Source organism: Vanellus vanellus (genome assembly GCF_965231255.1).
Source record: "Vanellus vanellus genome assembly, chromosome: 1".
In the NCBI taxonomy this organism is placed as follows: Eukaryota; Metazoa; Chordata; class Aves; order Charadriiformes; family Charadriidae; genus Vanellus; species Vanellus vanellus.
This window is the reverse complement of record NC_138905.1, coordinates 3472474-3493844: the sequence shown is the minus strand read 5'-3', so window position 1 is coordinate 3493844 and position 21371 is coordinate 3472474. Positions and strand designations below refer to the sequence as shown.

The 21371-nt window shown below is 47.3% G+C and overlaps 1 protein-coding gene across 1 annotated transcript in view; it reads right to left on the bottom strand.

Moving 5' to 3' along the window:
• Positions 1-21371, bottom strand: part of PLXNA4 (plexin A4) — a gene marked incomplete at its 5' end in the record, with an annotated part of 458703 nt that overhangs the window by 71828 nt on the left and 365504 nt on the right. The window contains 4 exons of the mRNA XM_082479239.1: positions 220-371; positions 6307-6497; positions 9863-9959; positions 17966-18166. Of these exons, the coding sequence (XP_082335365.1) occupies positions 220-371; positions 6307-6497; positions 9863-9959; positions 17966-18166 (641 nt within the window). The remainder of the gene's footprint in view (positions 1-219; positions 372-6306; positions 6498-9862; positions 9960-17965; positions 18167-21371) is intronic.

Sequence of the window (21371 nt, the reverse complement as noted above, 5' to 3'; positions counted from 1 at the left end):
AAAGATAACTTTAGGGTATATGCCATGAGGATTACCTAAATATGCAATGCAAATACAGTAATAAAGGGATTATTAGCTCCTGAGCTGTACGTGAGGAATGGCATCTTCCATTCCTCACTTCCAAGGTTGGGTGGAATGGACTCCTTAGAAGACTTTAAAGGTAGCAATGGCTGTTATTAGGTGTGCTGTGGCCCACTGTCTGCCACACACCCAACTTACTGCTCTGCTGGGATGTACCCTTCCACCAGCGGTTTGCATTCCACTCCGGCCACTTTGACGTGAGACGCAATATCTCTGAACTCCAGCCCCAGGTTCTCCCCGCGGATGGTCACTTTGGTCCCTCCTTCACGAGGGCCTGTCACTGGATTGATCTGCAGAAACAAGCCAACAAAAAGGAGAATAATCAAACCACCTATGTAAAGATATCAGCATCCTCTCAGGTGAAAGAAGAGGCATATCAGGTTTCTTTGTGACCACTAGAGACACTCAGTTATGACTGTTGAACAACTGAGGGAACAAGCCTACTACAGATACATCACTAGGACCAATCCCTTGCAAATATATATCATACATGTCCCAACCACAGAGTATCCAAAATTCTTCCCGAGATCTCTTTTACTCTCTTTTAACTACTTGTAAAACATCCAGAGATGTGTAGAAGAAGTTATCTAGGTAGGAGCAGGGGTTTCTGGTGGTATAGCTGAGGTCTGCTCTCTATAGGCATGAGCCGTGGAAAAGCAGGAGTGGGACATAGTGGAAAGAAATGGGAGACAGAACAAGAAAAGGACACGAGTGGCTTCAGCCAGTCACTTTAAATCCTAAATTCCCAGCCCAAAGCATGTGGAGCTTTTGATCTGTTCTGGAGGTAGATATTTTTCACGCATCTAAAACTCAACTAAAAATGTCTACCTGAAAAAAAAGCCGAGACACAGCAGAAACAGCGTGTCAGATTAGGTACAGAGCAGGTGAACGGTGACTGAGACAGCAGCAGCCATTGCTGTGTGCCAACACATATTTATGAAAAAGCTCCAGCTGCCCTCACAAGAGAGCTGGGGCCAGGGGAAAGGTAAATATGGGAGCATGGGTGGCTTATTTGTGAGTTGGAGAAACCCCTGAGCCCCAGTTTGAAATGAGCAGATATCCCAACAGTGTTTGTGGCTGCCGGCATGATGGCTGCATCCCAGTCTGGACCATCACCAGACCCGAGGAGGGATAGGATCTCTGTGTCTTGCTCAGCAGTGGTTGTGTTGGGCAGCAGAGCCAAAGCACCACCTGAACACCAGAGCTCAACTCTCCCTCCCATTTTAGACCCTCACCCTCCACCCAGAGTTGTCCATCTGCAATACTTCTGGCCCATGCAAATGGGGTGTGTACGCAGGAAAGCACTCTCCATCGCGTCCATCACCCTTGTTCAGAGCCAGGTAGAAATTAGCATTGGAGTAGTCTCCTCAACATTGAAACAACATGGAAATCACAGGGCTGGCCCTTAATTATCTCCGTTCCGCCCTTCCAATTATTCTCCGTGCCCAAATGTTGTGCCATACAACCGGCTAGTTGAAAGGGGCTTCAAACGTTGCTTTCAAAAGGTATTCCCTGCTGCCCATTCAGGATGCCATGGTTGCCATCTGCCAGTGTTGGCAAGGCTCTCTCCACAGTGAGGAAGGGGGAATTCCCTGTCTGAGGTCCATACCCGCCGGCCGACGGCTCTGCCAACTGGGAATCTAGGGCTGGCAGCTAGACCCTTGCATAGCAGTTGGACTGGCAGGGCAAGTCAAGGCACTGGCATGAGCAGGGCTGCTCTTGACTGCTTCCCAGCGCTGAGTCTGGCAACAGGGTTAGCCTAATTTCCACCCAGAAGCCAATTTTTAGAAGGTCCATCTTTAATAAATGGTGAGAGAAGCTGGCACCTCTAGGCGATACTTTATTTTAGGATATTTAATTTTAGGTGCCATGAACCACCTCCTGAATGAGTGTGTCTTTGCTCTGACTACACAGGGAACCTAGAAAAGTTAATAATTTAATAACACAGATGATCACAGAGAAGTGCGTGGACCCGTAGGGTTGTGTAGCGTAGACATAACCTCTGCAGCACAACACCCCCGCAATGACCTGGTCTCAGCTCTAAATACCACTTGAGCCAACAAAAACAGAACCGTGGCAAGCTTATTCCTACTCCAAAAGTCAACAAGATAGTTAAGTCCTAAAAGAAAATAGCACAACATTCATAAATCTGACAGGTGAAATGATTATTTGGGTTGGCTGGAGATTTGACCTTTGGATGGGCTGCGGTGATGAGATTGATAGACAAGTAGAAAATGGATAAAAAGAGAAAGAAAGAGAGAGGCATATGTAGTTATTTTCCAGGAAATTAAGAAAGTGTCTTAAAAAATCAGAATGAAAATGGAATTTATGTTCCAGGAGAATCTAATAATGATTGTCTCAGTTGGGGGCTCAACACTGAAAACTTGAATTATTTTCCAAAAATGGCAATTCCAAAATATTTTTATTCTGAACAATTAATAAATGTCTATTAAAAAAAAAAAGTTTTCTGCTTGAAATACTTATTTTGCTTACGTCAGTTAATCCTCTCCTGATAAAACACTTTATATGACTGACGCCGGAAGGCTAGAATATATCACCATACCAAATGCAACCTAATAAGTACTCCAAATAAAAACAGAAATATAAGCTAAAATTCCCAGATTTTATTTTAGTTCCTTATGTATTAGACACACTTTGTAAGAGAACCGCTTTCCCTGTGGAATATTTTGGTTCTGTCTTGTGGTATTAAACTTATCAAATGGTTTTCACTTGTTCTAGTAAGTCTGGTGTCTAGTAAGGTAGGTCTGTGATTAATTAGGGCTCACCTATGCTTGAAAGAGCTTGCTAGCATGGGCAGTACATCTCATAGCAGGTCAAAAGAGGACTTTTTTTCCTCGTATGACTAATGTCATTACCCCGCATAAAAGAAGGTGTAGCGGTGAAGGGAACATCTTGCTAGAAAGGTTCTTTTCTTTAGAATTAGGGGTGAGTTTGAAGGAAAAGTCTCACTGCAGAAGTCACAAAAAACACAGTGGAAACCTTCTCATCCTCCTTCCACTTCTGTCTAAAGCACGAGACTTTTAAAAATTCTTGCTGTGACTCAAAAAGAGTCAACAGGAAACTTCCTGGAGTGAAGCCGGCACAGAACCTCTGAAGCCCTCCCTGTGCCATCTTTTAATTTGTAAAGGCCAGCTGCAAAACCCACTTATTTCCTTAAAACAGGAGGGCTTGGGATTCTCTCAGGAGCACGTGGGAGGGTTTTTAACCCCAACTCATTGCACTCCTGTAGATGCGTACAAGAAGAAGGTGCTACCACGCTGCTTTTCACAGCGACAGAGAAGGAGCCTCTTTCTATCACAGGTGCAAAAATGTGGAACAAGAGCTGTCAGTTTTGGAGAGGGAAATGCAGGCACAGAAACAAAAGCTGCCAGGAAGCCTCAGCTTTCTCTTGAAGACCCAAAGCTGTGACACTGCATCACAACTTATGCCCTCCGCTCGTATAGAATCATAGAATCATAGAATTGTCTAGGTTGGAAGAGACCCTTGGGATCATCGAGTCCAACCATCTACCCTACTCTACAAAGTTCTCCCCTACACCATATCCCCCAACACCACATCTAAACGTCTCTTAAACACATCCAGGGATGGGGACTCAACCACCTCCCTGGGCAGTCGATTCCAATGCCCGATGCTGCAACTTGTCATTCCTAAAGGAAGTTTTGTGGCTCAGCGAGTCTGTAAGTCCTTTAATTTCACTGAGCGGCAACATAAATGCAGGAGCTAGTAAATAAGTGCAGGTCATGGGAAGCTCTGTGCTGGGTGCGTGTGTCTGCACGCCTGCGCGAGCGTGAGTACACATATTGTTTCTCCTCCTTCACCAGCTCAGATACTGCCCTGGCTCTTCGCCAGATGCTCTTACCAACCGCTCCAGACCTACCATTAGCTGCAATATATATCCAGTCACTTGAGATTACTTCCATGCTAATGGCTCAGAAAAAGTCTTTCCAAGAGCTACTTATGATTGCACCAGGCAGTTGGAATATTTCGTGAGCGAATATTGCAATGATCTGTTTGAGCTTTGGGAGCGGTTGGAGGAAATGCCAGCAGAATTAGAAGTACGTCCCTTCTGGAGCTGTAGGGTGGAGAGTAAGTGCTTTGCACTTCATAAAGAGACTGTAGATGCAGGGTTGGGATCAAAGCATGGCAGAGAAATGCGGATGGGCCTTCAGAACATCATACTACTGCATGGTCAGGTCCATGTGTTTTGGACCTTTCTGCTTTAGTTGGTCATCTGTCAGCTTCCCGATACCAAATTCTGTGAATCTGTGCAAAATTTCTGAATCTTTCCCAAGGTCTGAGAATCTGAAAAGATTAAAAAAAAAGTTTTCTCCAGCTCCCAATAATTTTTAGTGCCTTAAAGCTGAACTTTCAGATGTAGCTGCTCATTCTATGGGTCTGGGTTTGGTTTCACAGCTTCAGGTGGTTCAGGTAAGCTCAGAATTACCAGCCCCAGATAAATCCAGGTGTGGTGGAGATCTTTACTTTGGAAACATGAGAATGAGCCTGACACTCCAGCAATCCAAATGTGTGAGTACTTTGGGGATTGATGAATAACAGGAATATGAATTGAAACACAGTAAGAGGGGTTCTTTCCAGTGGCATCTGGGAAAAACATACTCTACCCAGCCTTCGCTTTCACAGAACTGTCACATGTGGACATTGGTTTAGGGCTTGTTCATAACACCCACGCTTTTTGATTCTTAACCAAATGCAATTGAAAAAACCTTTCTTGCTTTCTAGGAAAAAAAAAAAACAACACACCTAATTATTCATATTAAACCACAACCGTGGAGGCTGGATTTTCCTCCTTTGCATTTCCCTTTATCTTCTCTGTCTCATTTTCCTCCTTACTTTTCTCATTTGCAAAATAAGGCCCTAGCCACCCTGAAAAGGTATGCATGTTAGCTAAGGCATGGTGACTGAGAAATGCTTAAGGTGGGAGGCAGTTGGTAAGGATGGAGCCCTCATTTTCAAGGCTTAGAACTGTCCTGCTGCCTGCCCTGGGACCCTGAAAATGGTGCCCATCATTATGGCAAAGGCGTCCCAAGACGGCAGACAAAAATCACTTTAAACTAGAGGCCTGATTTCCCTCCCTTGCCTTCTTTCCCTTCCTCTGCTCCCTCTCTTTATGTTTTTTCTGTTCCCTTATCTCCCCTTTGGACCTTTGCCCCAGCTCATCCTCTGGCACAGTCAACGTGTTCAATAGGAAACCTTCTAAATAACATCTTTATGCTGCTTCCTCCCAACCTTGCCCTCATCCTCTCTTTCTCACTTAATGCGACAGTTCCAAGCTTCACTTAGTCCAGGCTTGATCCTGTCTCCTCTTTCAGCCTTCAAAGGGGGAAAGCTGACAACTGGGCAGGACTTTGTTTGGTCTACAGGGACTTCTTTCACCATGCAAAAGCAGCCAGGCAAACAGAAGAGTGTTACTTTGGTGGAGTCTTATTTATTTCAGGACATCGACTTTGTCCATGTTGTGCTGCCAGGAAGCACGAACTACAACCTGCCTTCTTTCTTGACCTCCTGCCAGCAAAGCTCAAAACACTCTGCGATCACTCAACATCTCCTTTTCAAAAAGGCTGGCTTCAAGGGACAGTTAGGCTCATTTGATTACCTTGCCACTGTCCATTTCAAATGCCCCAGAGCATCTTGTCTCACCTTCAGCTGCTCCTAAAGGCATCACATCACATCTGCCAGACCTGTGTGAGCAGGTCAGATGCTCTGGGGTTCCTCAGATTGTACTAGCAGACTGTGTTAGTGCAACTGATTCATGTCCACATTGACATTTTACTGGAACAGGCTGCTCAGGGAGGGGGGGGAGTCCCCTTCTCTGGAGATTTTCAAGACCCGCCTGGATGCAGTCCTGAGCGATGTGCTCTGGGCAGTCCTGCTTTGGCAGGGGAGTTGGGCTGGATGATCTCTAGAGGTCCCTTCCAACTCTGAAACTCCATGATTCCGTGATTCCGTGACTATGGCGGGGGCTCTGACACCCCGCTCACCCCTGTGTTGTAGACACCTGACATTGCGTACCTACCTTTGAAGGCCACCATGGCCTCCCATCCCCAAGGTTGCCTGGCGCTTTGCCTGACCCAGCAGAGCTTAGCCCTGACCTTCCCCTCACTAACCCAAAGAGAAATCAGGAAAATAAACCAAAGAAAGAGCATGAGAGGGAGTACCCCAAGTTCTTGCAGATCCATGACTTACATCCGTGATCTTGGGGTTGGTGCATTTGCCTTTGGTACTGGACAACTCCAGCCACTGGCTGTCCTGGGCTGGGCAGTGCTGCTTCAGCGTGCACTGGTTCTGCCCCTCACACCAGCCGCACTCGAAGTCCGGGTCAGCTTTCAGGCACAATCCGCAGCTGTCCCGCATGGCCCCGCATTTGTACAGGTGAACTGCAGGGACAGGAAAACAGAGAGGACCTGAGAGACGCAGACAGCATGGGAGAGTGGTGGGATGTCAGAGGGCGGAACGAGGAGCAAGAGAGGGGAAGGTGTTCGGGGCTGCTTGTCCCAGAGGCAGGATGGGAGCTCTCCAGAGGGGTGAAAAATGGGGGAAAATATGTTCGCATCTTTTGTGAAATAAACTGCAATTGGCAGAGTTCATTCCCCGTGCAAGATATTTTTGGAAGCGGAGAGAAGAAGGAAGGATGCTGTCCTTAGTAGGGCGATGGGCTGCAAGCAGGAGGTGGGGGGCAAAGGTGCTTGGGCAGTGACTTGGCCTCAGTTCCTTCCTTTGTCAGAGACCGTCTGAATGTCATACAATACCACCTATAACCACTTTCAGCCTCAGCTCTTCATCCTAAAATAGTTTTCTAGACTTGGTCCACCCACAGCTTAAACCTGGGGATTTTTCTGGTGTGAAACAACCCAGAACTGGGTGCTAAGGTGATGCCACTCAGGTTTCCCCCTTAACAGATATCCTAAGAGACAGTAGTAAATGCACATTGATTCGCTATGAGGATGAATCCGGGGATTCACAATCAGCCTGTCCCCCTTCTTCTGCTCCAGAAATTCAGTCTGCTTTACACTTTGAAATCCTAAGTTGATCCTCCTCTAATACAGACAGCAATGATTAACGCTTAGCTCCATCTTGGGCTGCTAAGTGGTTAGAAGCCGTCAAAGCTTTCTCCAAATAAAGCCAAAAACCACTGCATTCTTCCTATGAAATAAGATCATGTTATTTATCCTGATTTTACAGGTGTGTAAACTGAGGTCTGGATTTGCACAGGGGGCTGACAGCAAAAGTCTCCTCCCTGAAGATGAAGAAGGAGAATCGAGGCTCTCAGACTTGCTTTTTTTTTTCCCCTGTATTTGTGGGCGTGTTGGTGGATTTCTTTATAAGATGGGGGAGTTTCCCTTTGTGCTTCTGTTTTGCTGTGTCAATAGTTGACCAAAGTCTTGTCTGTGGTTATTACTCTTCACAGTCTCAAAGCTCAAAGGCTTTGGATATGTGCGCTGAAAAGCTCGGGCTGTCTCCTCATACCCGCACCCCAGAAGACAGCAAGTATTGACCAATGCAAGGAAAAGCTCGGAAACATTTCATTTCTCCGGGTTGAGTGCAAGAACAGTTTGCAAAACAGCTGTCAATCACCGTGTGCTACAAGTCCCCTGGGATACAGACCTTTCTTTAATTTTCTGTTAGATTCCCTCAAATGTGCTGAGTTGCTCTGCTTGCAATGCTACCAGTGAGTATCTCTGCAGACACAGCAGTGGGCTTGCTTTCGTTTTGCTTTTCAGCTTACCAGCCCAGCCCACGTGGCTATGAAAGTAGTGGCATCGTGGTGGCTTGAAGGCGGTGTACCCCAGTGCAGCTACACATAGAAAGGCACTGGGTCTAATCCTGCCACTGCCTCTTCTTCTCAGTTTTCCAGAGAAGGTGGTCTACTTGTTCGCAGCACTGTCCAAACCTCTGCCTGGGATTTGTGTTTGTTTGTAGCCACTACATTTACGCTAGTAAATAAAGCTCTCTGCGTCCTCGAGAGCATGAGGTGTGCCTCCATGTGGTATTTCCATGTCCACAAGCCTAAGCTCTCCTCCTCACCCAAAACATGATGGTATGATCCAAAATACTGATTTGGGATAGCAACCAACTACTGCCACTTCCCAATTTTTCCCTAGTCATTGCTTATAACCTTTTGGGTTTAAATAACCCAAGAACTTGTAAGAGACTGTGCTAAAGACTGAGCACCACAGACGTTTCTTGACTTCATCCCTGGTCTGGTTTACATTATCAGCACAGACATACCTAAAGACATAATCATCACAATTATGAGATTGATTTTACTCCTACATAACCTAGCTCAGTACTGCCCAAAAAAGGGTTCCCACTCTTGGTGTGGACCATGTTGCCTCAGGAACTCAGGAACTCAGGCTATAATTGTAGCAGAAATCTAAGCAGGACTGGAGCAAACGCCCAAACCCAGACCTCCAACTCACACTGTTAATGTCCAGCACAGTCCATGGCACTGGTTGGGCCCATGAAAATTAGCATTGTCCTGGCAATGCCTTGGCACAGCTCAGAGAGCAGGAGAGAGGGAGGACGGCTTCAGCGTGGAGAGAGGTTGGCAGCGTGAACACGGGCTGTGCCGGGCTGCTGGATGCCAGGGCTAGACAAGGGTCTCCAGCCTGTTGTGTTAACCGGGTGGGTTTAACCTCTAAGAGCCACAGTTTTGGTGGGGGGACAGTGCCGGACCTTTTTCATTTAGACCGGGTATTAAATCCCACTGGCTATTTCAGTCAGCAGAGCGAGACATCACAGAGGTGGGTACAGGGAGAAGGGGTCAGGCCGCGGGGAGAAGAGTTGCCTTCTGTATTGCTTTCCAGCTTCAATGTGGTGTTGGTGGAAACCTCACCCACCACCCCTCAGCATGAGAATGGGTGTGAAATGGTGTGAGAGGAGCATGGGAGTACCTGATAGGAAGAGACGGAATGGGAGAAGATGTGGAAAGTGTCCAATAAAAGAGAAGGTAAAGCGAGGGAGGGAGAAACTTCTGAGAGGGGGTGACGCGAGAAGGAGAGAGTCTGCAGGTCTGAGCTGTAAATGCAGAGCGGCCAAGAGGAGAGGTTGCCTGAGGGAAAGTCCTCAGGGTGGCTAATGGTAATGAACAAGAAGGAAGAAGAAGATGTGAATGGATCTTCCATCTCCAGCAAAAACGCCTGCCTCGGGGTTGTGGCTCGACGTGCAATATCCCTCTGTGAGGGGCACATCAATCCTGTGCCATCGGTGGTAGTTAAACGGAGTCAGGCTCTGGGCAGGAGGTGGTTTTCGGTCCTTTGCCGTTATCATTTTATTTTGTTCAGACTTTTCCCACTGGCAAGCTGCGGCCTTTCTCCTCCCCCTCTCCCTTCCCCTGCTCATTACCACATTGCCTCTGAGCAGAGCGCGCCCGATCTCCTGGCACGTGAACTTGAAGAGCATCACTGCAGGAGAAATAAAGAGGGGGAGAAAGCTGGAGAGGGAGGGGAATAAAAACAAGACGCAAACATGTGGGGAGAAGCGGGAGGCAAAGATGATGAAGGAAGAGGGAAAGCAACACAAGCAGGAGGGAGAGTTGTATTTCTCAGGTGCAAAGAGAGAAGTGGGGGGTGGGGGGGAAACGTAAAGCACACCAAAAAAAAATCGGTAATTTGCAGAGTGCAGAGAACAAGTATGTACCAGACAGCACAGGGAGACGGTGGCGGCTTTGTTAAGTGTAGGGAGCGATGTGGCCCGTTGCTAAGGTTACCGCTTCCAAGGACAAGTTGAAATAACTCTTTACCTTTGTTCTGTGCTGGGTTGTCAATGTTGAAATTCCCGTTCCACACGACCGTCAGCTCCACAGGCAGGCTGTTAATCTCCATCCCTTCATACGAATACTAGAAGTGGAAGAGCGGAAAAAAAAAAAAAAAAAGAACCAAACCCAGACTTACATGGTGCCCAGAGCTGGGGAGGGGTTGGGATGGGAAGAGGCAAAAGGTGATGCCACAAGTTGTGAACAAGAGAAAGGGAGCTGTTACCTACCTCCCTACCAGCCATTACCCACCAGAAAGCCACGGGATGCTCTCAAAGTTGTGATACTCAATGGGGCAAGCCGTGGCCCTTTCAATAACCTATTTAACTATTAGGTGAATATTGCATGATTTAAGCACTGTTGCAGGTGACGGGACTCATTTGGGAAATCTACCTTCTAGGTGTTGAGCACAGGTCTGAAGAATATTTTGCCACCTCCTGGGTTCACCTCGAAGGCTTACATTGTGCATTGTGGGTCTATCATCCAAATGGACCTCTGCTGTGTACTCCATAGGTGCTGAGCATATACGTGAGGTTATCTACACTACTGATATTTTGAAAAACTCTTGGAAGTCGAGTGAGGTCTCAGAAAGCAGGGAACAGGCATGTCATGGGAACACCTTAAAAAAAGGGGAAAATGGAGGTTCTGTGTAATTATAGACTTGTCATCCTAACTTGGCTTCCCAGAAAGAAAGTACATCAAATTATTAAACAATCAATTTATAAGCACCTGCAAGATGATAAGGTGATAAAAATCAGCCAGCATAGATTTGTCAAGAACAAATTGTGTCAACCCAATCTAATTTCCTTTTTTGACAGGCTAAATGGCTTTGTGGATAAAGGGGAGGCAGAAGATGTGATTTATCTTGATTTCAGTAGAGTTTCTGCTACTGTCCTACAGGAGATTCCCATAAACAAACTAGGGAAGTATGATCTAAAAGAAGTCACCGTAAGGTATATGCAAAAGCTGCCAAAAAAAAGGAAGTTAAATGATTCAATGTCAGGTTGGGAGGGTGTTTCAAAAAGTGCATTGTCCTGGGTCTGGCATTATTCAGTATTTTCACTACTGACTTGGATGATAGACTACAGGTTTTGTGAATGACACTGCTCTGGGAAAGGTTGCAAGAACATCCAAATGCAGGGTGAAGAATTCAAAACAAACTTGACAAATTGTAGAACCGGGCCAAAATCAACAAAGTGAAATTCTACACAGGCAAATAGCGAGTTTTCTTCAATAGGAGGAATCAATGCAAACAAATATGAAATTGGAGTGACTGGCCAGTGCTGCAGGAAAGGGTCTGGGGACTATTGAAGATCACAAGCAGATTGTGAATCAACAATGCCATATCACTGCCAAAAAAATGAAGCAAATCTCATTTGGGGAGGTACCAGACAGAGTTTGTTACATACATAAGCCCCAGGAGGCAGTTATTTTCCCCTACTCAGAACCAGAAAGGCTTCAGCTGGAGTAGGGGGTATCCAGTTTCCAGCAAATATGCATTAAGAAATCCATAGAAATCTTCTGAGAGAGTTGGACAAACTTAAACAAACACTTGTCAGGCACAGTCACGGCACACAGATCTGGCCTTAAAGAAGGAAATGGAAGCTGATCTCTGGAGGCTGCCTCCACTCGGAGAGCTCTCTGACACATGACACTTAGTGTGTTTTTTCAACTAGATTTTGGTGTATCATAAGCCAGTTCACACAGGGTTCACCCAGTTGCCCGTCAGATCCCACTACCCACCTCCATCAACAGCTTCCATCCAACACTTCACCAAAAGGCAAAAAAACTCATAATGGGAGAGCAGATGATGGCTTTAAGGACAGAAAGGGAACAAGGCAAGAAGGAGAGAGACATTTCATGTCTGCTGCTATTACTGACCACAGCGCGCATAAGGATTTACCCTCCTGAGATCAAGAATCTCCCATTGCACTGGCATCTATAGCAGGACAAACACTCACTTTTAAAGAAAAAGGTATTTTCCCCACTACAAGATCAAGTACAATTCAATAAGTTGTCTGGTTTGGTTGGGTATGTCTTAGAGACCACTAAAGAGGTCCCCATCACTTAAAGTCTCAGCGTGGTTTTCCACAGAGATGCTGAAGCTCGGAGCCTTTAGAGGTAGGGTTTTCTATATCCGTTAATTGCCGTATAATTGCGGAGTAAATTGTATATGGTGATTTCTGTCCATTACGGCGGAGCGAGTCCTGGTTGCACGGTAATTTTTCTTTGGACAAACCAAACACAATTAGCCACTAATCTGCAAGACCCTGTGATTAGGATCTAGTTGTAGGGTATTTATGGGTATAAGCTTTGTGGTTACCATGGAAGTAAAGAGCAGCCGCAGGTTAGCAGAGTCCTTTGCAATTGGGCTGTACCCGCCAGTCTCATTCACTATTAGCATTTTTATGACACTTCTCGGTGTCACTGCCAGCAAGATGCAAGATGATGCAGAGCCACTTGGACTCACAACACTGGCTTTTCACAGCTTTTTGGAGCTAGGAGCAAGGATGGGGAGACAGGAGTGGGAAGGAGAGAGCCAGAAAAGTAAAGAATAATTAATCTTCTGCCACTCAGGAGCTTTGCAAGTGCCTGCTTTGCAGAGCGCTTTGCAAATGCCGATTGGGAATGGGAAAGAATCTATAGAAAGAACCACTGGTCACCCCGAAGTGAGAAGTTGAGTCTGTAGGTTCCTGAGAAAGCGCTACCGGCTGCCTCAGCAAAGCCTCGTGTGTGTGTGTGTGTGTGTGTGTGTGTGTGTGTGTGTGTGTGTGTGCGTGTTGGGATTTAGCTGTTAGCAGAGCCTAGACAGGGCTGCCAAGGGACAGGCAGCTGGAGTCCCCCAGAGCCTTTCATCCCACTGCGGATCCAAGCGCCAGCAGCCGGAGCCCAGCTGGGATTTCAGATCTTATCTCTCCGCTGCACCGGGGGCAAACACATATTAGACTTGTTAACTCGGCAGACTTGATCCAGAACTGGAAACGGATGCGAGGGAATAAACAACAGGATCCCCATGGAAGAGCTCCAAGGATGAAGCCAGCTGGGGGCTGGAATGAGGATGCTCTCCGTGCCCGGCCCGCTCAGGCAGCTCGTGGGCTGCGTGGCAGCGAAACAGAGCAATTTGCAAAGCAACAGCGAGTAAATGCTCCGTCCTCTTCAGACCACAGAGGCTGCTAACTCATTGTGACCCCCGTTCAAAGCCCACTGCACTCAATAGGAGTCTTTGAAAAGGATTCACTCGGCTGTAACAATAAGATGGGAATATGTTTCAAAGAAGAAAAAAGGGATGGTGCATCGATCCCCGGGACTAACAGCAGAGCTTCCCGGATGCTCCTGCTAAGAGCATTCATACCATTAGGGCTTGTATGTATACATTGCCTCGCACAACTTTCTCCAGCACAGGCAAAACTGCTGAAAAGATGTAAATCTGGCCCCTAAGTCTGCCAAATCTGGATTCCAACCATGCAAATCAAATCAAAGCAGAAAATTACAGGCAATTTAGAGGCCCAAACTGAGAAAAGGAGGCTGCCCTTCCAGAAAGGCAATGCCAAAAAGCTGCTAGAAGGAGCTGTTGTAATTCACAAGAACAACACAGCGTGTTTTGAACTCCCAAGTACCATTTCTTTGTCTTTTAAACACTTCGCTAGTACCGATACACTTGCAACATGGGCTGAGCCCATCACATCACATCACTTGGCCATTTTGCCATGTCTTTAGCAGTTTAACATATTGTATGTAAGCTACTATAAACACACTGACTGTTTGTCTACTCGAAGTTCAGTACCCTCGGGCTAAGAGGATGGCTGCAAAATCACAGCCATCAGTTCTACAGCAGCTACGCAAACATTAGCTGCCTTCGCGGAAAGACACTTTGCATGTCAGAAATCTCAAATTCCTGGCTCCTCTGGGCACCCCATTACTACGGGCACCCCGCGTTAGAGGAACTCAACTTCACAGACCTCTGAGCCCTGCAGTTTGTGCAAATCCATAGCCGTGCTTGACCTCTTGCTGCATCCTGTTGGGATGCTGTACCACCGGGCAAAGCCCTTTGGTAGTGTGGCTTGGGCACACGTAGGATGGTAAACCAAGAGCGGTTGCATGGTTTCCCCCTTGTACCTCGAGCACGTCCAATAGAAGTGAAACATCTGCAGGCAAACACCCTTTTACTAGTATTTTAATGTGAGTCTGTTTTCCCTGACAGCACAAAAAACAGTCTTGTGATTAAAACTCAGGTCTGGCAATTGATTCCCGTATCTGGCTCTGCCACCAACTCCTTGTGTGATCCTCTGCAAATCATTCAGTCCCTCTTTACATCAATTTTCCAGCCATAAACCGCAGGCAGAAAACTTCTCGCCCACAGTCATCCCGTCTTCTTCAATGCTTTGCTTTCCAGAGCTAGGACTGAATTTTTATGTCTGGGTATCACCCAGTACAATAGTGCCCACATTGGGATTGGGGTTGCTCTGTGATATTTGAATGTAGATAAATAATAATAAAAATGCATCATAATAATAGGGAAGTGTATGTATGACTAACAGCCCTGTGTTCATCTTCCTTTGACTACCTATAAGTGGTTTTTTTTCATTATTTCTGTGAATAGCTCCTCATTTTTTCCCAGCTCTGGGTTGTTTTTTTTTTATCACTCCCTCCACTGTGTGAGCCACATCCCAGAGTCAAATGCCTCCGAGACCTTTCTCTCGAGTGCCATGATATGACAAATAAAACATATTTGCGTTTCCTATCCCTATGTTACACGGCGCTTTCAGCTGTACCATCTCGGGTCGCCTGGGCAGGACTCGAGGCGAATTATCAGTGGGGATTTTGCTGCTAGAAATCAGTGTGTGCTGCCTGCGTGTGCCAAGGCCCAGCAACGGGCAAGGCTCACACCAAGTAAGAGTGTGGGCTTAGTCGTTGAAGCAGGTAATGGCAATGAGCGTGGCATGGTCAGGTGGGTCATCTCGTGCCCTATTCCTCATGCCGAAGGCTGCTAATATTGGGCTGATTGCAAGTGCTGGGGATCCCACTGCTTCCCGCTGCGGGGATTGCTCTCTGCCCTGCTAGATTTGGCAATTTCAGCCATTTCTGCTGATGTTTCTACTTACTTATTTATATGCCTCCTTAGTTCTCCTCCTTTTCATTTCCTCCCATCACTCTGTGTCCAGACTGTCGGCAGAGCTATCATAAGTGCAATAAGGAACGGCAGGCAGGGTCTCTCCGAGTGATAATTGCATGCCTTGGGTGGTGTGATAGAGGACAAAGCCCAGAGCTGAGAGTCTCAAACCACTTGACAAGAACAATAATTGTCCCGAAGCGTGCTGCCTGCAGTGACTTATTGCTGTTATCAAATGAAATATCTCCAGGAAAGACAGGGGGAGAGACAGAGCTGGCTGTTGACCGGACAGAGCACCTAGGCACCATCAGTGTTGGTTATGACACTACTGACAGCCCGTCAGATGGGCTGGTCCCACCTGGGTGTCCTTATAACATCTCTTAACTGAAGTTGGAGCCACTTAGAAAAACGTCTGCTTAGGATGGTTCTGATCTCAGGTATCCCGGTATCAATCCTGAGGGACCAGGCGGCGGAGAGCAAGAGTTACGGCTTTTCCCTGATCCTGTCCTGCGTGAAAGCAGGAAAACTCCTGCATTTTGCAGAAACTATTCTGCAAGGGCTGAATCTGAGCTCATTGGTGCCGAGTGTATGATGGGAGGGGGTAGATCTTGAGGCTTAGGAAGGAAAACACGCCAAGAGCGATTGCTTAGCCTAGCGTGCATCACCAACAGAAAGATCTGCTGGCAGGATAGCATCCCTTCAGGGACACACCATCACAACACATCCTCCCACCCTCCTTTGGACCTTCTCCAAGCCTGCAATGCAGGTGCTACATTCAGCGTCTTCATCCAGCAACTCTGCTGAGTAAAAAAGCTCTGTCGAAGGGGGTTGATTCAATTTGCAAACAAGCTCATACGGCTGTTTCTAAAGCCAGGTGACCCTCGGAGCAGGGGCTCATTGTATCGCTGTGGCTTCAGACTGAATGCTAATTCTGGCAGGGAAGGAAATAATCATGATGGAGACATATCTACAGCACTCCTTCCCTATTGTCTGTGTCCTCTGCCACCTGCTCAAACAGAGCTGGGGCTTCTCTGTTCCTTTTTTTTTTTGTATCTGTGTGAATGTTTCTTTCTTTTGTCTGGCTCTCCCTTCCACATCTCTTTCTCTCAATGTCTGGCAAATTCAGAGCAACAATGAAATAACATTTCTCAGAGAAAAAAAAATAAGAACTCAAATCGGAGAGTCAAAGCGCCTTCAAAAGAAAAGGGAAGAAAAGGGAAGAAAAGAGAAGGAAAGAGAAGGAGAGCGAGAGGGAACGGGAGCGGGAGAGAGGAGGCAGAAAGCAGGATAAAAAAGAGTCCAGTTTATTCCAAAATAAGCTTCTCTGCCTGGAGAAAAAAGAGATCCACCACCAAACATGGGACAGGCGTCCTACAGACACCGCGGAGCAGCACTGTCATGGAGTGCCTTGGCATTAGTCTGAGACTCAGCCCTGCCACCCTGCGCAGCTCAGGAGTAGCCTTGTGCGTTTCGGCATCGAAACAAGCATTAAAACCAACATGGTGCTGTCACAGCACTCAGGCATCCCATGAGCAAACGCGTCTAGGGATTCATCAAAGCCCACTTCTCCCATCCTAGTCACCGGCAACTTCTTGAAGCCTGCAGTGTGGGAATAGTCACCATTACCTCGCCAAACCAGGCTCATTTATTGGATACCACAAACTCAGATGCTGAGAGAGACTCTCTAGAACTGCTGACGCAGTCGGTCCCCCACTCAGCCTAACCGTGCTTAAAATAGACCCCGAGATACCTCGTGCTGATGCCTATGTGTGCCAGAAAAATCATGACTCTAAAGGGTGGCTGCTGTCTTCCTTGCCAAGACTGTCCAGGTCCATATAATACCCTTTAGCCGCAGGCTTTCACTATCGTAAAAGAAAATATTAAAAAAGAAAAAAGAAAGAAAAATGCAATGCTTTCTTCTGTGAAACCTCTCAAACCTGGATGCTCACGGGCCACTAACCGGTAATGAAAATCAGGGGAAGGGAGTGGGACAAAGGAACAAATACGAGAGTGTCATTGGGAAGTTGCTTGTTTGCAACAGATCGTGAAATGTGTGAACTGCCTATAATCTTCAGCACGCTGCTTAACGCAGCGGAATATGTTGTGACGGATTTTAACAAGCGCTGCCCGGCATGGAGTGGCAGAGCTGCAGTGAAGTGGCTAAAGCCTGTAATTAGCTCTTTGACTAATAAATAATCTCGTAGTAGCGGCAATGAGAATGACTCAAATGCATGTCTGGGAGATACGAATCTCATGGAGAAACCTCCGGAGAAGCAGACACCACCACTGCACACACGTACAGCTCCTGGCAGATGCCAGTGTTTGCCCCCAAGACAGGCATTGCTGTGGTGACACCACCACTGGGGCTCACACAGGTGCCCTGGGAGGGGGGTTACTGCCCCTGCACTGCAGATGAGGAAGCGGAGGTGGGCAGAGGCAAAGGGACTATCCAAAGGTCACGCGGTAAGTCAATGACTGGAGGAAGGCTTGACTCAAGCCTTTGGCATCTCACCCTTCTTTGGACCCATTACATGCTGGCATCTGTCAGACTGTTTAAATGGGGTTTTATATATCCCATCACCAAAACCCCACATAATAACCCGAATTCTCAGTGTTGACATGAACGCCTGTCCCTTTGGAAACCCTTTTGAATACACACAAGGATGTGGCACTGTAAGAATATGGGCAGGTTAAACTGAAAATAATGCCTGTGGGTCATGGCTAAGGTGCTCCAGCATGGCCAAAGGTGGGGATCCAAGGGCAGGAACAACTACTGTGTGGTGACATCAGCCAGCCTAAAGAGCAAAAAGGGCCGTTTTGCAAGCTAACAACCAACCTTTCCTTGACCGTGACTGGAATCGGGTAGGCAATAAGGTAAAAAGGGTTGCAACACAAGACCAGATCCCATTGGGACAGTGCTGTGGGCACTCCTGGTCCTCCTTGACCCCTGCCCCTCTCCCGAGCTCACAGGGTTTGCTCACCGAAGTGTTCTGGCACTGCACGCTGGAGCTGTTGAACCTCAAGGCGGGCACCCGCTGCTCATTGCCCTGGATGTTCAGGATGCACTCGTAGCCTCGCTGGCCCGACTGCGGCTGGGGCAAGTTCTTGGCCTTCAGCGTGATAGGTTTGATCACTTCCACCGGCACCAGGATCTTCTCTGCTTGCAGCAGCTGGGGACAGTCCTAGGGAGAGAGAAGACAACGCGCCAAGTCAGCACATGGGTTTCCCAGCCCTCTGATGCTTCTCAACCTTCTCACTTCACACTTGGCTTCAACCAATCAGAAAGCCTTTGCATCTCCCTGGGCCTCAGCCTATTACAAGAGTATTCGAGGAGCGTTACTGGGAAGGCTCAGATAAACGGATGAGGAAGGATTTCTTTTACAGTCCATCCTTTCCTATCTCCCTTGTTCGCACTACAGCCCTTGAACCTCCAAGACCCAAGGACGCTACCTCTGGTGCTTTTGATACCTGCTCCGTTAATCAGGCCATGGGAAAGCAAACGTGTCTCATCCAGGGACTTATCCTGGTCTCAATGCCATGACATGAGACGTGAATAAAGCTAAAATCGGAGCATAATTCCTTGTCTCCCCAACAGCCAATGCACCGTTGTACAAAAGGCACAGCTCCAGCTGGTTCTTCCAGCAAGACACACTGTAAACTACAAAGTCTGGGCTGTTAAAAAGAGTTTGTTTTGGCTTAGAGGGGGACTGAATATTTATTACAGATGAATCCAGCTCCCAAGAAACAACTGTTACACGGTGTGCGGAGATCCCTTGGAAAGGCTTGCCACCGTTTCACAAAAGGAGCAATGCTAAGCGGATGGTGCTAATCCAGTGCCTTTTGGTGGTTCCCACGCACAGGTAGAGGTCTGGGCACCCAAAGCTGCGCTGCAGAAGGCTGTGTTCAGAGCCTCATTAATCTGCACAACTTCAGTTAGAGCTCTGCACTGCTTCTTCATAGTACAATCAGACAATTGCAAGCTGTCAAATTCATGTACTCTAGGAAGCTATCAACTCTTTAGGAAATTACTGCAGCGTTCGCCTGGCTAATCCAAGGCAGTTTGATATAAAATGGCATCCTTTAAAAAAAACAAAACGCTACAACATGCTACAAAACATAAGCACGCCATATGCACAGACCACGCTGTCTCGATCACTTGGAAGTGCCTGGCTGTCCCCTCTTTTAAGTCTTTTCAACTCCTAGGTGCCAAGAGAAAGCCTGTGCCCTCTTGTTCTTCTCTGCCCCGTGTTTGGCACACTGCCTGCTCTCTGTAGAGCACCATGCTATCGAGATGGTGCAGCCACTCTGCCCAGTCCAGAGAGCAACACCATTTCAGCCTGTCCTGCCCAACATTAAAACCAGATCCAGTCGGAGAGAGCAGAGAGAGGGAATTCACATACAGAGGTGCACACTTAATCTGTAGGTGTGGGCAAGGGACGGAAGGGGGAAAATCACCGATCCAGGGTTGGAAAGCAGGGAAAGGGACTGAAAGGCTCAAAAGTGGAATTTATGGCTTATGAAAGCCTGGGAGCTTGTTAGAGCAGATGGTGGAAACATCTTACTGAAGCAAATAGCTTAGGAAGATAAAGAAATGGATTAGACGTGTAACATCTGCAGTTACACCAACCAGGAATAGAATTACAGGAGCCATCAATCATCACACTGCGGGTGTGAGCCGATCCATGGCCAAGGGCAGGAAGAAAATCCAGTAATCACCCAGTGCGTTACTGCAGTGAAGTTCAGAAGCCTTCCTCAGTCCCCAAGGTCCGTCTGTCCTAGCAGGGATGCCAGACTGAAGAGCCCTTTGGAGCAACCTGATTTCTCATCTGCACTTATAGGGTGATGCTGATGGTGTAAGTACTCAACTGCTGCTGATGGACTTCAATTGGCTTTGCTCAGGCTAACACCAGAACCCGGACAGCCAAACACACAGTCACTGGAGGTGGATGGAGGTAATCTGTTTTAGGTCTGGTGGTCATTTTTCTGGACTAATCTGGCAGAAGGTCTAGCTTAATAAGCGCTACCAAGGACTGAGGCCTAATAGGCCATCATGTTAACCTGGTGTAAGGATTGGAGGTGGCAAACCCATGTGGTACTACATTGCAGTCATGTCTTGGGCATCCTGGTGCTGCACAGCACTTCAACAAGCAGAGAGGTGTGAGGAGGCTCCAGGAAGCAGAGTATATGAGTAGAGGAAGATGCTTTATACCTTATCATGCACAAGACAACCAGTGTGGAAAGAGGCTGTGTCTCACCCCCAGGAGTGCTTGTGGACCAACACTCTCTGCTCTTGTTGTTGTCCTCTCCCATGATTAAATGTCCCCGGGCAACTACTAACGCTGAAACACAACGGTTAAAGTGTCATAAAAGCGTTTGTCTTGACAAAAGGGCAAGGCTCGACAGTCTAGAAAGACTTGCCAACCTTGAGTCCAATGATCCCACTCTACCATGGCACACCAGCGTTAACGCTAGCTGCAGGGTTAAGTAGCTACTCAGCATGAGAAAGTGAGGTGTCATCTAACCCTGGGTGACTTAGACTTATAAAAACCCAGAAGGCAGGAGAAGGTGATGGTCTAGGCTATACTAAATGCTGAGAGTTTCCAGTTCCAATCACACCAGCAGAAACCATATGTAAATACCGTTTGGGACTCCACGGCTTCAACACCCCCTGAATCTTCCCCTTCACCTGCCCAATGTGTCCTGTGGCCTCTGAATCAGCTCCCTCCCTCTGTCTCCTGGCAGAAGACAAGACCTTGGCAACATCATCTTCATTTTTTTTTCTGCCCAGCAATAGGAGTTGAGAGAGACGCATTGGCAGAGTGAATCAGTGGGACGGGATGATGGGAAAGCCCTATCTGCCACTGAGCAGCCATTTCCCAAGAGTGGGCATTTTGCTTGATGTCTGTCAAACAGAAAAGCCTCCAAAGGGGGCTGGAGGATGGGGGTTGGAGATAGTCCACTACGTTACCTGCAGGCCAATCCCAGCTCTGCAGGCTGGTCTTTCTTGTCTAGCTTTATCCCGTCCCCCCCACCACCACTGGTGCTGTAACCTTTCCGATAACACTTGTTTCAAGTTCATTAACAAGCAGTGATTGCAGCAGCCCCAAAACAGGATTCGTTTGCATATAAAAAGCTTTGCAGTGCTGTGAGGAAGTTCATTATAGATAATTGAAGAGGCAAGCGCCATAAAGAGGAAATCCTCCCAATGTGGCATTATCTGATTGACCTAATGTTCTTTCTAATTGAAACAGGGAGGGGAAAAAGGCATTTTCATTGGGTGATGCACTGCATAAAACCTCAGAGCTTGGACTAGGTTCTGGGTTTGAATTCAAAAGGAGTACTCGTTTTGCAGCCTGTGTCAAGCCCTACCCCGTCAGCTTTGGGTGC